Raw genomic sequence first — 16,959 nt, forward strand, 5'->3', positions numbered from 1 at the left:
CAGTGTGTTACAATACGGCCAATTTTCAGGATAAATAGGTCGCTAACCTGCTGAGTGATGCATGTGTTTCATGGGGAACATGCAGACTTCACAAAAATATGCCCAAGTGAAGAGATTTTACTGTAGAACAGAAGATGTTTCTCTCACAAGTAGTAATATAGTAGTAAGGTGGCACACGAATAGTTGACATCAGTGGTCGAAGTGAGGACGGTATACGGTGCTATGCCATACCGCCTCTGGTTTTTCAGTAATCAAGACATACAGTCACTGGGAACTAGATGCTAATTTACCTTTAATAAATCCATTTTTATGCACGGTAATTGACGAATAGATTTGCTCGTTAAAGATTTAATTTCTTATTTAGAAATAATTTCTACGTTAACAACACAGACATTTTTGTTATTTTTCCTACCTTTTGTTTTTAAAATGAGATGTCTAGAAAGAAGTTCACCCCTGTTTCCGACGCAAGAACTTGTGTTGGGTGTATTGATTGCAGATCAGGGTCCCATGACAGAAATTAGTGAATTATGGGCCCAATTCAAACAAAAAGTATTGAGGCGACTCACTAAGAACATTGCTTTTACTCGGTTGAAGAATATGTAGAAAATAATCCGTATACGTAAAATTAAATTTATAGTAAGTAAATTAGTGAAACCATAAGAATCTATATGTAATAAAAGTATGTATGTCTATGTATACTGGTATATATATATATGACATGTCCAATTTCGTTGTATGACGATGAACGGATGCAATAAATTATCATTAAGTAAAATCGGAAAGTATTTTTATGAGTTCGTCGGGACTTCTTTCGTTACTATAATGATAAAGTAATACTTAAACTGAGTCCGATATTTAAGAAGGAAAGAATACAGTTTATGCAATCAAAAAATCTGTTGTTTTCATTAAAAGTATTTTTGCTTCTTTCTAATAATTGCATAACACTTTGAATACGTGTGCGGTGATTCGGTGTGTGAGTGTATCTCTAATATTTAGATCTTTTTGGCGATTGCTTTTAGATAATTCAATCTGATATTGTTACTTAATGGAAGTTAAATATTTTCAATATGAAGTTTTTAGTAAAAATTAAAAAGCAACTCTCTGACATGCTTCTCCAACAAATTCATTTATCAGGAAGTTAATCCTCATGACATGAATTTCGCTGCATTTCCTGATTATCTTACTGGAGCACAATCGGAGGTCAAATTTCCTTCCGGGGATCTGGGAGTTGTCCCGCAAGAAACTGTTTTAAAAATGTTCCTATAAAAACTCGGTTTTGAGTTTTTCCGTGTATAATTTTCTATAATAAAACACAAGGGGATATCTTTTATTTTTCTCAGAAAGCTGGGGACGGAGAGTAAAGCCTCTTCATGCTCCCTTTCTCCGTAATTACGGAGAAGCTTTCCCATGGTTTCGAGTCATTATGTAAATAGAATTGCAATATTTTATGCAACATACCCTCACTGTATTTCAGTATTTAGATTGTCGGTATTCCGAGTCAAATTTGTAATAAAACATACCAACTCTGCTTTTTTCCCCACTTCGAACATTGGTTGACATTCAAATATTAGATTCTACCCTTATGAATGGAATAGAAATGATTACTGGTTACTACATTCCTGGAAATGTGTCTCAATGCAGCGCATGTTCAATCTTGGCACTTTTACGCCGAATAACCTCTTCAAGGTGGCTACACATGTTTCTTACCACTCTGCTACACAGTTCACTACGGATCTGCACTATGGAAGCTTGAATTTCCAAAACATTTTGGGAAGTTAACCGGTAGAACCTGTCCTTTAAATACCCTCACAGCAAAAAGTCACAGGAATTTAGATAAAATAAAAAAAATCGTTCGCTGCAATACGGACAAACGTGCGTGTTCAGCCTTTCTCTTACTCATAATGCAGGATTGCGATAAGCTTAATTGCCATACCACGTCTAACGATAATTTCCCGTAACTTTGACTATTATCCGTATTTCCAGGGAGGGTGTGTGTGTGTGTGTTCTTGTTTTAAATTTAGCACATAATATTTTTGTCATCTAACAATTGCACGTGTCAATTATTCATGCGCCATCTGGTATCTTTATTGCTTCTATTTTTCAGGTTTTCTGCCAACCTTTGGTCCAGCTTTCATCCATTTATATGGCTCTACGAGAGACTACAGCCTGATCGATGAGCATTCGAACCTAAACAGTGGCCTCGGTGAAGGGGTATCATATCGAGCGCGGCTGTTAATAGCAATTAGAACGGAGATTACGGACAATATCGATATGGCGCCGTCAGAAGTTGAAGTTGAACCTACATTTCCTATAACGGAGGTAAGAAAACATGACTTTTTACAACGAATGTCTTGTTAAGGTGTACTGAAGCTTGATACCACTTATCTGTGAAAAAATAAATAAATAAATAAAATTACCTGTATAATCTTTTAGTTTTTATTAATTTTTAGGTACTTCTGAAATTTCTTGTTGGGGGCATGGTAGCTCAGTGGTAGAGCGCTTACCTATTGTCTGTGGGGTCCGGGATTCGATCCCCGTTCAAGTAAGTTTGTGGTGTCTCGGGGTATTCCCATTTCACCCACACTATCATTCCACTAGTTCATCCATGATTATTCACTTGCCTAAATCATCTGTTTTCCGTAGCCTAATAGGCATAATCGTAGAATGTTTAACTGTAAGATTTTGAAAACTTCGCGTGTATAGAGCCTCAAACCTCCGACCTCTGTCATTTTATCATTTAGAAATACTAATATCGTGCCATATCGAACTATTGTTCGCAGACTATTCATTTTCATTTCATGGTAAGCTATACTTCTTTTTTTTTTTAATTCTCTGCTGTTTGTAGAGGGCTGTAAAATTTGGATGTTTGCGAATGTTTCTGATACTGCACGGTCCTCAGCGTGCAACACTGAATAATAAATGTGATATAAAAAAATATTGAAATCTTTCATTTTAACGTTCCACGTTAATGCCCTTTAGGCTAAGGGAGACGACGATTAAGACACGTGAATGATGATGAAAGAGTTGGTGGAATGAGAAAATGGTAGAAAACGGTAGTACCCCGAGAAAGTTCACGGGTATGATGTTGTCCACCACAAACGTACTTGACCGGGGATCGAACCAGGGACCCGACGCACCAGAGGTAAGAACTCTACTACTGAACATATGTGCCGCAATCTGCAAAAGTGTGGAACCTTGTATACAGCCGCCTTTTGTCCTGTCGCGAATAGCCACTCTTTCCTGGGCAGGAGAGATTCATTCCACCGCAAACGATCTGGTGGTGCTAGTTGTATATATCTAAACAGCATAATCTGAGATAAGCAGGGCTGGGACAGTAACTTCTCTGGTTTCCAGGGAATTCCAGCAATCAGTATACTCCTACTTCCTAGGGGAGTTCCGTACACTAGTCCTTGGTGCATCCCTAATGAGCTTATCTCACTACTATTCTTCGGAAATGTTCATGTGTATTGCAATAGGCACTCTTGAACGAGCATATACTGCCAAGGGTTGCAATTACGGACCGGTTTTAAAACATAAGGTACCTCCCTTAGGAGTGCTGACTGTCTTTCCCGTAACGAAAAAAAGAAGTGAGGTAGACAATCAAATAGTCTCCCAAACAGACTGCATCCTTTACCTATTGTATTATCTATAAATATACCGACAAAGACAAACGTATTCTGAAGCAAATGACACAGCAACTTTCTTATTACATCATTTGATAAGAGCAGCAGTCAGAGCCACGAGAGAAATTTGTGTCCCATCTTTTCTTTAACCTTTAGATGCATTTCGGGCGTCAAATTGACCCCTCAGGTGTTTTTTTAACTTTAAGTGTATGCTTTTTTAAAAATCTTTCTGTCATCTTGCAGTAGGTTCTTCTGCATTATTATTTTATATTTATTTAATAATTTTACTTATAATAACGGTGTAGGAACGTAGTTATTACATGTACCACGTATTTTCATTTGGGGTTTTAATTTGACCATTTTTTCCAATTTTGTTCTTTTTTGGTGGAATTTTTGTATTTAAGTTATGACAGTTACTACATAGTCTTTTATAAGCACAAGAAGAAGAAGAAAGAGGAAGAAGAAGAAAAAAGAAGTGTAAGAAAAAGGCCTTATGATTCTCTACTTGCTGGAAGATTTTTATTACGGCAGAAAGCTGATGTCTGCGGATTTTTATTACGGCAGAAGGACTGCGTTTAGTCTGTTAGGTTATTATGTGATCGAAACAGTCTGCTGAAAGATGAGTGGTCTCACAAACGATGAAATTTTGCAGAAAGTTATTTTAGAGGAACAGGAATAACATTGTATTACGCGGATATGGGAGTGACAAGTTTTAAACCTTTGTACATAAAAGATGAAGAGTTCACCCGTTGTATAACTTTTGCAATGTATATCAAAGTACGCAAGAGGAGCAATTTGTTATTAAAACTTGATAATAAAGTTATATGTCTTGAAAGTATTTATAAGCGAGATATAATATTTATGAGATTTATGTACAGTACTTATTGTTAATTGAAAGATGGAGCCCTTGTACCTAAATAGCAAATCATTAAGAAAATATTGATTATGATCCTAGCAGTTCGTTTCAAACAAAAATTTCAAAATAATGTTGCAAGAAACAAGAAAAAGCTCAAGGGGTCAAAATGCCCCCCCAAATGTAATAACGTAGAAAAAATAAACCAAATGAATCCAAAGGTTAAAGAAAAAAATGTATGTTATCAATAAGTTACAGAAAATCATGATAATTTTATTCTAAAGAAAACTAAACTCAAATTGTAATTCTTTATACGTCTGGCACTGCGTCTTAATTGTATTATACTGTTTCGGTGAACGTTGTCGCTATCGAGCACAAGGGATTTGCGTTGCAAGAGTTGAACCGTTGTTCAATTTTAAACACGTAATTAGTACAAGATGACATTCTGAGAAGAGACGTGACGGACATGTGAGTTACCCTGAGGTACCGATAATCGGTATTATTTGCCAACAGTATGTCACAATTACAATACCATTTAGACACATTGAGTATTTTTTTTCTTACAAATTACACGAATATACGTCTAATTATATCTTTAAGAAAGTATACTCAAATTAGTTCGAGCTCCTTCGTGGCTAAGCGGTTATCGTACACGCATTTGGCATGGAAGACCCGGGTTCGATTCCCGGCGGTAGTTCATGCGGTTCGGATTCCACGTTAATCAATAGATCTACGTCTCACATAGCCTCGCTGCTGAAAGGGACGTTTAACACCCAAAATTATCTAAACTCAAATCAATTTATGTACTCGCAGGGCGGCTACAAACCGGGAAAAGTCATGGATTTTGAGAAGATTCGGAATAGTCAGTTCGATTTGTTAAGAATGAGGTTTTTAAAACACATTTGAAATGAAAATTTTAAGACAATTTCAGATGTTGTTGAGTGCTTATTTTTTAATTGGCAACTTTATATTAGAAACTTATGTATGTTTTCCACTAACAATGTGTAACAAACATTCGATAGTTGTATATATAATTTTGTGCAGTGGAATATCATATTAGTGAATCATCCACAGAATGTCGTTGGATCAACGATCCAATGTGAAATTAATTTTCAACGCACACATAGTTCTAATCTTTTCTCCTTCTTTCTCCTTCCAGTTAGTTTCGATTTTATCGGAGTTTTTTGTCCTGCATTAAGTAAAGGTGACTTACCACCCCCTCTCCTCCCCCAAAATTGAAATAGATTACTTGTATTTTAGTTTTCGTATCATCATTGTATTGTATTTTAACTAGCAGAAAAGTTTATTAGTGAATAGCCATACTCAATGAATAGCCGGACTAATTTCATCGGACTCTTAATCTTTAAATATAAAAAAATACGTCTATCGAAATCAAAGTGTACTTTCTACTTTCTACTTAGTGCTTATAATACAATATTCATTGTTGTACATCGTGTCTGTTTTCTTTCTCGGCGTACTCCCGTTACCTCCCACATTCTCATTCCACCAATATTTCATCATCATTCACTTGACTTAATCATCCATTTCCCGTAACCTAAAGGGCATAATCTTGGGACGTTAAATCGAAAGATTTCATTTCGTTTCATTTTACTTCTGAATTTGATCTCTTCTGAAGTACGGTGATAATCTATAATAATTCTGCTTTTATATTGTAACTTTGACTAGCTGGGGACTCCGCTCCCGGGTCCCCGCGTTTGCTGGGCCTATGGCCTCGCATCTCTTATGTATCAGCCTTTCATCAACAGTTAATTTTGTGCATTTGCTCTTCACATTTCCTGAATTTGCCCAGCTGGCTTCGCCCCCCCCCCATCCCCGCCTTTGCTCGGCTTACGACCTCGCCCCTCTTAAACCCACATTTCTACCGAATTTCAAATTTCTTTTCCTATTTCAACTGTCTAAAAGATAAGATTTTGTATCCCATGAAAATCTCCCTTAGAACCCTTAAAAATTAAAAATATTCACTTTTGGCAATTTTTCTCTCGGTTAGTCCCGGAAAGCTACAATCATGCCAAATTTCAACTTTCCACGTCAACCGGAAGTACCCCCTTTATTTTATGTCAGTTCATGTAATTTTATATATAGTTAGGATTGACAATGTTACTAGACTTTCGCCTGTTCATGGAGAAACAAGACCAAGAAACCATAATTACGTATCAGGGAAAATTTAAACAAATTTTCTTGTAAACTGTGAAGGTAAGGGACTTTTCCCCCGTAATTTTTGTAGTCGCCCTTACTTCAAAGTTACAAACAAAAGAGCATGTAGCCATATGTATAAGTATGTTATCTTGCTTATAACTTCACTTTCATTTACAATGGAACAAGGATTTCCTACACCAAGGACATAAACGTTAACCAGTTAGCCATGAGACCACGATCTGCTAGTAGGAGATTGAAGACGAACTGGTTAAACATAAGCATAGTCATTAAAAAAAAAAAAAAAAAAAAAATGCCTTTCATTTGATTTTGAGTTTAGGCGTAACTTAGAAACCAAGGGTCTACATACCATAATATTTCACTACCTTGTTTGTATGGCACGTGAGGATCTACCACCGTATTAAGTTTGATCCAGGTTGGAAGAGTTCGGCTGGAGCCATTCGATATATATAGCGTCCTGGTTGTTAATTTTTCAGGAAAAAATTAAATGAAAAACGAAAACAAAAGATCTTGGTACTAAAGCGGGAGATGTTAATTTATGTTCTTAGGGCGTAACATTATCTTTAATTTCAGAGTTCCTACGCCAAGAATGAAGAATTCTTTTTATTTGCGACGATTCTGGAAGCGACCATGATTGACAAAAAGCTGGGGGACAAGCCGATTTATTTTGAAATTAGCATAGGAAACGCTGGAAACACGCTGGATGGACACAATCAATCTACTCAGGAGAGCGATTCAGAAAGTGACGAAAATTTAGGTGAGTTTACAATAGGCATAAGTAGTAAGATCTTATCTTTCTCATATTATACGAAAAGCTTTTAAGCTGTCTCATTGTGAGTCAAGCCAGGAACACACATTTACCACAAAAAATAATTTTAAAGAACTGCTATAAAGCTGACTTACAAATCAATGTTAAAAATTTTGATTACGCAAAGGAGTTGTAGAGTATATGCTCAAACTGTAATATACTGCGTAAGATGTAAATATAAGGGTAGTCAGAAACACTGATGGTTTTTAAGTGGTAGTATTGACATCATGGATTGTTAACTCAGCCCCAAACAGTTGCTGTGAGATTGCAGTGTTCTTGGGGATACTTTATTTGCCTTGGCCTGCATCTCGTCACGTAGTTGGAGTAGATCTGTATATTTGAACAAAATATGTTACAGCTTTTCAGAGGAAGTTTCAATGACGACTGTTTCGGCAAATATCAAAGTTTCGAAAAGGTGGCTCTGAACAATTACATTTCACACACTTATACATAGATCCTTTAAGACCCAGCTTCGATTCCCAGCGGGAGCTCATGTGGTTTGGATCCCACCTTAAGTTGTAGGCACACGTCTCATAGAGCCTCACTGCTAAAAGAGACGATAAGCCCCAAATCAAACCCAATATACTATATAATGTTGGATAAAGTAGGAATCCCCCATTAATAAACAACCCACTAAAATTTGGTTGGGTTGACAAATGTTTAGGATATAATTCATGACCTACTGTATAATGTAGCATAAAGTAGGAATTCCCTATCAATATGCAACCCACTAGGGATGGCCATAAAGTTCCGGTTCCGCGAGGAACCGGTTCTTGGAAATCCAGAAAGATTGAAATACTGTTATTGCTAATTACACTAATAAAAACAAAATTTTTGGACTTCAAAATACTTTATTATGTTTGTTTGTTAAAAAAAATCATCTTGGATTGTTCTAGAATTCGCAACAGTGTTTGATTTGGCAACTTCTAGAGATTTGAAGTGCCCATTGGTTGGTGAACATAACGAAGATCAGTAAAAGAAGATCGCATTGAGTTATTCCTAAATAACATAATGTATTTTTGTTTCTGCAGTTATCTCGGCCGAGTTCGTAACATCTTTACGGGTAATGGTGACTTTAACGGTGGCTACCATATCCCATTTAAAATATAAATACTCCCTAGCTTCCATGCAACCCGCACATTAACAAAGAAATGATGGTTACCTATAACTAAAGGATATGTACTTTTGTTTGTGCAATTGTCTCGGTCGAATTCGTTAATGAAGTCAATCCATTAACATCTTAACGGGTAACGGTGACTTTAACGGTGACTACCATATCCCATTTAAAATATAAATATTCCATGCGACCCGCACAGTAACAAAGAAATGGTGGTTGCCTATAACTAAAGGGTATGTACTTTGTCTGAGCCGAATTCGTTAATGAAGTCAATCCGTTAACATCTTAACGGGTAACGGTGACTACCATATCCCATTTAAAATATAAATATTCCATGCGACCCGCACAGTAACAAAGAAATGGTGGTTGCCTATAACTAAAGGATATGTACATTGTCTGAGCCGAGTTCGTTAATGAAGTCAATCCGTTAACATCTTAATGGGTAACGGTGACTTTAACCCTGGCTACCATATCCCATTTAAAATATAAATATTCCCTAGCTTGTATGCAACCTGCACAGTAACAAAGAAATGATGGTTGCCTATAATAAAAGGATATGTACTTTTGTTTCTGCAATTATCACTGCCGACTTCGTTAATGAAGTCAATCTGTTAACATCTTAATGGGTAACGGTGAATAATCATTTCCCATTTTCTACTATTGAAACAAAGGTAGTAGAAGTTACACATTGAGCCGTTAGGTGGCAGTAATAAGCATCCTCCAATGGGTGGCATCTACCGGACGAAATTTAAACTTCTATTTCTTTTTTTTTTTAACTGTCTACCATAGGTTACTTCTTTTAATCCTATATTTATCCCTTGTTGGTTGGATTCGTTTGATTTCTAACGTTCATTTTCAGCACAAAGGTTATATGAGGCGGGACCTACTCGTTTAAAGTGAGATCCAAACTACTACTCGGATTTATATCCGAGGGAAATACCGGAAATCGAATCCAGAACCATGCACACAGAAAGCACACATGTTGGGTACTCGACCATGAAGAGAGCCTTTTATCTTACGAACTGACGTATTTAAAGGGCAAGGAATATTCAGGAATTAAAATATGAAATACAGTAGAACCTCGTTAATCTAGACCAGTGATCGCCAAATCGTCAATCGCGAGCTACTAGTAGTTCGCGGCGATATTCTCGGTAGATTACGTTAACTCTCCGGTTAACTAACCTTGGGCAATAAAGATTTATTAGCAATAAAAAAATCTAAGATTTATAAAAAATGCTAGTTCTTTTGGTTGGTAGCTCAGAGTAGGATCTAAAAACGGTACGTAGCTCAGAAACTTCGTAAGTTTAATGGCCACTGATCTAGACTAATTGTGGGGAATAAGTTGACCGGAAAGTCTGCATTAACTGAAACTGCCTAAAAGAAGAGTAGAAAATGCATTAAAACTTTGTTTATAGCAACGAAATACGTTTCTTATGACACATTTAAAGGCCATAGGGCAAAATACGTATACAGTACTACTCCATACGTACATATACAGTACTATTATATGACGATATGCCCTATATACCTGGCTCTGCGTCACTCAAAACTCATGCTGCGGAAATTGGTTTGAAGTACACGCCTATATATTATTAGGACAATTTAAAATGCATTATCCACAACATTGGGCAAATACAGTACAGTGTTTTTAACCGTCACGCGGGTATGTGGCGAATGTGACTGTTGACTTCTAGCCAGATTTGAAACTTTTCATTTTCTGGACCGGATTATGGGAACTATAACTTAACAGGGTTCGGATTAATGAAGTTTTACTGTAAATGAGATACTATAACAGTTCATTCATATCTCACTTGTAGAGTTATACGTTCAGTTATCATGTTAGACTTTCCTGTGTTGTAACAAAAGTTAAATGGCAAATAATGTAACAGATATAATGTTATGTATTAAAAGAGAATAAATATAACGGGTGACCCAAAAGTCACGCACATCAAAATAATGATAAAATCTCGAGGATGTTAAGTAATACAACAGGGTGATTATAATTAAAGTCCCACTTTCAAAATGGTGTAAAAAAAAAACTGGTCAGAATGACTTCAAATTTGAACTGAATATACTTGAAGAAGGGGAAATGGTATGGCATAAGAAAAAAATGTTCCAAAGTGTATCAATAGGTGGCGCTGTAAACGGCATAACGTAAGTGAATTCGGCTACAAGTGACATTTTGAATCGAAATACGACGGCTTTGGCATGAGTTACACATTTAAAGGAGAAGTTCGAGTTAAAAACAAGTTTGGTGCATTAGAAAGAGTAACAAAAAATAAGAGACCATTATTTTTTATATCTTGATAGGCCGTCTCGTTCAGCTTCTATAGGCATTTGATTTTGATGAAGCGTTCACCTCCGGTGCTTGGTGTCCCTGGTTCGATCCCAGCTCGCGCCGTGTGGACTTTGTGGTAGACAAACACCGTGCTCGTGGGTTTTCTCGGGGTTCTCCTGTTTCCTCCCACATTCTTCATTCCACCATTTCACTCATTACTCATCATCACCGTCTCCTTTAGCCTAACCGGCATAACCGTGGGACGTAAAACTTAAAGATTTCATTTGATTTTGATGAATCGTAAATGCTGACGTCACTCGTGGGAATCGCGAGGAACTGAATGTGAGTCAGCAACCACTCCCTTGTTCGCAGCCGATAAACCTTTAATAGTGCAGTGGATTTAATAGACTGTGTTTTGGGTTTGTCAGCAGTCTTGAATTGTGTTGAATTCTTGAGGGACGTTTTTGTAAGTTGTTTTTCCTACAGCATTAGTATAAAAAAGAGTAGAGAGCAGTAATTACGTAGTGTTGTGAGAAGCAGTGTTTCTTCCAGACATGTTTTAGGGGAGCACTGTCTCCCGGAGCTCTGAGAGTGTCTCCCGGAGGAGACCAAAATAATACGTCTATAATATAATAAATATAATAGTACTGTGTGAAAATAATGTGCCTCTCCGAATACTAAGTCTCTTCCGGAATTTTGTTCTGAAAGAAACACTAGTGTGAAGTAGAAAACACGTGTTAGTACAGCGCGTCCTGTGCTGTGAAGTGAAATAGAAATGCCTAACACCTATGTTTTCGGTTGTAATTCTTGTGCAATTAAAGCTGAGGACATAAAGTATCTTCTTTTACGTTTCAAAGTCGTTTCCGACTGAGTTAATTTTAGCTGGAGACGAAAAATTGTGGAACAAGATACACAAACTTATTCTCCTTATCTGGAACAACGAAGAATTGCCACAAGAGTGAAAAGAATCAATCGTTGTTCCAATTCACAAGAAAGGCGACAAAACTGATTGTAATAAATATCGAGGCATTTCTCTTCTGTCAACATCCTATAAAATCCTTTCAAATATTCTATTAGTAAGATTGACCCCATACACAGATGAAATTATTAGAGATTATCAGTGCGGATTTAGATGAAATCGATCAATTATCGACCAAATATTTACCATTCGACAAATACTCGAAAAAAAGTGGGAATACAATACCCCGGTACATCAACTATTTATTGATTTTAGAAAGGCGTACGACTCGGTTAGGAGAAAAACATTATACAACGTTCTTACAGAACTTGGAATACCGAGAAAGCTAATTAGATTAATTAAGATATGTTTAAATGAATTCCAAAGTAAAATCCTGGTAGGAAAACTTTGTCCACGAGCTTTCACGTCGAAAATGGTCTAAAACAAGGAGATGCGTTGTCGCCATTATTATTTAACTTTGTTCTTGAATACGCTATAAGGAAAATCAAAGATAGCAACCAGGGCCTAGAGTTGAACAGTATTCACCAGGTTATGGCATATGCTGATGTGTAAATTTAATAGGGGATGATAGGAGAACAATAGAACAGGGTGTCTAGCAGTCGGGAAAGTCGGGAATTTGTCTTAAATTTAAAAAATGGTCGGGAATTCGGGGATTTGTCTGGAATTTGCGAAAAAAGTCGGGAAAAATGGAATTAAATTCCACATGTTGGAAATGATGCTGACGCTTGTCGGAGCGACTCCGATAAACCTCGCGTTCCTAAATGCATCGCGATGTAGTACGTTTACATCGTATTTTTTTAAAGTGTTCCTAAATACATCGCGATCCATCTCAACCGTTTTTCTATTTTCTACGTAGAAACGGTCACGCGGTACACGTTGCATCTCGTACACCGTGGATTTTCTGTGATTTATGTGAGGCGCGCGGTTCGTCTCCTATTGTGGTGCTGGGGGAAGAAGAGTGGTGAGTGAGTGGTTGGCAACAGTGTTTGCTGACAGCAGAAAGTTTTTAAGAGTAACGGGTGGTTAATTGGGCATTGCATCGTACTATGCGTATAAATTAAATGTTGGATTGTTTTTCACGTACTGGTAAGTTTACCTGGGAATGATTTCGTAAATAATTCAACACTTTAAAGGCTAGTTGTTTTAGTGTCACGGCAAACCACATGCCATTTCTTACTTTCCCATGAATTACAGGCATGTCAATTTTGAGTATTCAACATTCCTGCCGTCATAAATAAGTTTATTTTACCAACTATTACAACAGCAACAACAAAAAAGACCTAAGCAAAGTTTTCCTAACCTAAAGACAGTAATATGTTTGAAATGTTCTGCTCAAAATAAATCATTTTTTAAAATTTAAAAACAAGTTATTAGAATGTAGTAACTTGAACTAATACACAAAGTTGGGCAAGATTTTACTTTGTGCAGAACAGTAAGTGTAACGTTAAGAATTCTAGTATATTTTAAACCTGACTTAATTAACTTTAAATAATCTAACGTAGGCTAGCCACGTGGAAATTTGGACAAAAAAAAAAAAAAGATTTGGTTGAAACCCAACTGTAACAGTTTCAGAATAGTAGCTAGAAATTTGAACGACAAATTGCTCTATGCAAAATTAGCGTTTTTTCAATCTCTTGCTGAGGACTGTGAGCCTTTCCTGACTGAATATCAGTCAGACACTCCTATGATTCCATTTTTGCATGGTAGCCTTACTCAGTTATTGAAAGTATTGATGTCTCGCTTCGTTAAAAAAGAAATAATGGACAGGAAGAGTATCAATGCTATTGATGTTATGGAGAAAAGTGAAAACTTATATATTAATTTAATTCAATTCGTATCAAGGAAGTTGACCTTGGGTATGCAACTACGTCAGCACTGAGGAGATGTACAGAAGTTAGTGAAAGGAAATGTTGTGTTTCCGAAAGCAAGTACGTAAATGTTATCAACATTTAGTATCCAAGCTGCAGGAGAGGTCCCCGCTAAAATATTCCCTTTCAAAAGCGCTGACGTTTCTTAATCCCTTAACCGTTGGTCATTCACAGGAAGAAGCTGTTAAACAAATGAGAGCAACGTTCGAAATTTTAGTGCAGAGTAATATTGTCTCAGCGTCTGATGCAGAAAAGGCAGACAGAGAATACAATGCTCTAGTAGATCAGACACATGTGCGGGAGAAAATGGAGACATACAAAAGAAATGAACACAGACTAGATGACTTCTGGATGAGTGTGTTACCACCAAATGATGTATATCTGTGCAAAATAGTAAAGATATGCCTAATTCTTTCCCATGGTAATGCAGCATTAGAAAGGGGTTTTTCGGTAAACAAGGAAATAGTAGTTGAAAATTTGTCAGAGGATTCTTTAGTGGCGCAGCGTGTAGTGTATGATGCTGTCAATGAGGCTGGTGGCATACAAGCCCTTCCTATCCCAAAGCAGATGATTCTATCAATGAGAAGCGCATACGCGAGATTCAAGGAAGCCGAAGAACACCGCAGAAAAGTGATGTCAGAAAAAAATCGCAGGGCCGCTGGAAAAAGAAGAGCAGAACAGAGATGAAAGAAACTTGAAGCAAAGAAACAGAAAATCGTAAATCAGTTGTCAGAACAGGTTGCTACCATAGAGGAGGAGATAAAAAAATTTGGAGATTAGATTGTTTCATTGCATATATGAAGAAGGAGACATTCTATGATCAGGTAAGAACTTATACACTTTTTCATTACATTCAACCTTTCCTAATTTTACGAAAACATTTTTTTTTTTTTTTTTTTTTTTAGAATGAGTCGGGAAAAATTTGGAAATGGTCGGGAAAAGTCTGGAAAAAGTCGGGAAATTGCTGAGAGAAATTTGCTAGACACCATGTAGAAAGAAATGCAGAGATCTTATTATACGCTTGCAGGGAGGGACATGGGTTTAGAAGTAAATGCAGAGAAAACTAAATACATGGAAGTGCGTCGGGACCGTAATACGGCAAATTATGGATGTGTTAAAATATTAAATAATACTTTTGATAAAGTGGATACTTTCAAATATCTAGGATCAATATTAACAGAGGAAAATCATATTCACGAAGAAATTAAATGTCGACTAAAAGCAGGGAATTCGTGTTACTATTCGGTTCAAAATCTCTTGTCGCCGCAAATTCTGTCGAGGAATTTGAAGCTTAAAATATACAAAACGATAATCATCCCTGTTGTTTTGTCTGGCTGCGAAACATGGTCACTTACTCTGAGGGAAGAACATAGACTGAAAGTATTTGAGAACAAGATCCTGAGACGAATATTCGGACCCAAGAGGAATGGGAATGGGGAATGGCGGAAACTTCATAATGAGGAACTACATAATTTATACGGTTTACCCAACATTGTTAGGGTCGTTAAGCCTAGGAGGCTTAGATGGGCAGGTCATATAGCTAGAATGGAAGAAAGTAGAAACGCTTTCAAAGTCTTGACTGGAAGACCAATCGGAAAACGACCATTAGGAACACCTAGGCGAATATGGGAGGACAATATTAAGATGGATCTCGCAGAGATTGGAATACAAAGTAGAAACTGGATGCAATTAGCTAAGGATAGAAGTCAGTGGAGAGCTTTTGTGAACGCGGCATTGAACCTCCGGGTTCCATAGGCTATAGAGTTAGTTAGTTAGTTAGTCGTGAGAAATCATCAGATCAATATAAATTATGGCTCAAGAAAATCAATAGGAAAAAAAATACACCAAATAAAAACACTCGTATTCCAAACATCTTGAAAGGCTTGCCTTCGAGAAGTCAAGTTTACTGAAAGAAAAGCTAATGCTAGTGGCGGATCTAGGCTGGGGTCGGGTCCTAGGGCCCCCAGATTTTTGAGTGACAAAATTGATTTAAGCTATTATTTAGATATTTTTGAAAGTTTATAGTAAACATGATATACCTATCATAGTCTGGATTCTGACTGCCCCCGCCGTGAGTTTTTCCGTCTAGATCTACCTCTGGCTAATGCCAGGAGAATTATTTACACGCAAACTGAGAAAAAATGCTGTTCCAAGTATATTATTGAAAGTTTTAGAATCCGAGCCATTGAGCAAGCGCCGATCTATGTCCAGTTACCAACGTAAAAATATCGTACAAGACGCAATTGACGGTTGTAGTCAAGACGAGGCATTAGAGGGTAATAGCAACCATGTCACTCATGATTCTGAAGATACTGCTTTAGAAATAAGGTATACAATGTGAATTAAGGAGTGTAGGGATACCGACTTGTAGAAGAAATCAGTGACGGTGATTGTTCCTCAAGATATAGATTCATCATTTAATTTCTCTGTATCAAGTGACAATGATGATGAAACGGGTGATGAGAATTGTTCCGCGGAGAGCGATGCGAATAAAAGAAATTTGTTTTTCGTATTGTGGCAAACTTTACAGATGTTATTTCATTTTTGCCTCATATGTTGCGCTCCTGTACATACCTTGAAGCACAAAATTATAGGGTCAGCGTTAAAAATTGCAACAAAACGTGAAAATGAACATACTTATGTTTGGGAATCGGAAGAATGATTAAAGAAAAGTTACTTAGGTGTTGTAGCAATCTTGTCCGCCATCTATTTTATGGTATTAGTTATGAAATTTTAGTTCCTTTTTTGAAACGCTGAACTTACGCTTTGTAATATACATTTTATAATATTATAAAAACTTTTGTGCAGCCCACCATCACATATTATTATTTTCTACATGCAGATGATATTTCTAAGTCTTTGCAATCAGTTCTGGAAAAGGAAACTGCACTTAGAACGTGCCACCGCACCTCTCACAAACGAAATGCTTGGCAGTATGTAGTATGTAAGCCTGCTCTCACTGCTTTGCCATGTATGATGTCATCACAAAATTTTTCTTCCTCTGTTACTCGCTAACGACTGAACGTATCGCGATCAAACAAACACCATTCCTTTTAGAATTTTCAACTCTACAAATGGAAATAAATTGTAAAAAATGCATTTCTAACTCGAATTGCTCCTTTAAGTAACTGTACTGTTCAATGTACATGATTGTTTCTGTTCTGTGACGAAAAAATGACTCCCAAGTCATTCAGCAGTTGTGACACTTAGTGGAAAGCCCATCCACCACGGCACCAGAGCGCGATCCTTCATTTGAGA

General features: G+C 36.9%; 1 protein-coding gene across 1 annotated transcript in view; it reads left to right on the forward strand.

Annotated features, from left to right (window-relative positions):
• LOC145673940 (otoferlin-like) overlaps positions 1-16,959 on the forward strand; it is a 479,417-nt gene that overhangs the window by 294,081 nt on the left and 168,377 nt on the right. The window contains exons 11-12 of the mRNA XM_081743754.1: positions 2,105-2,319; positions 7,225-7,408. Coding sequence (XP_081599880.1) covers positions 2,105-2,319; positions 7,225-7,408 — 399 coding nt within the window. The remainder of the gene's footprint in view (positions 1-2,104; positions 2,320-7,224; positions 7,409-16,959) is intronic.

This window comes from Thermobia domestica, chromosome 17 (genome assembly GCF_964235325.1).
Source record: "Thermobia domestica chromosome 17, izTheDome1.hap1.1, whole genome shotgun sequence".
Classification (NCBI taxonomy): Eukaryota; Metazoa; Arthropoda; class Insecta; order Zygentoma; family Lepismatidae; genus Thermobia; species Thermobia domestica.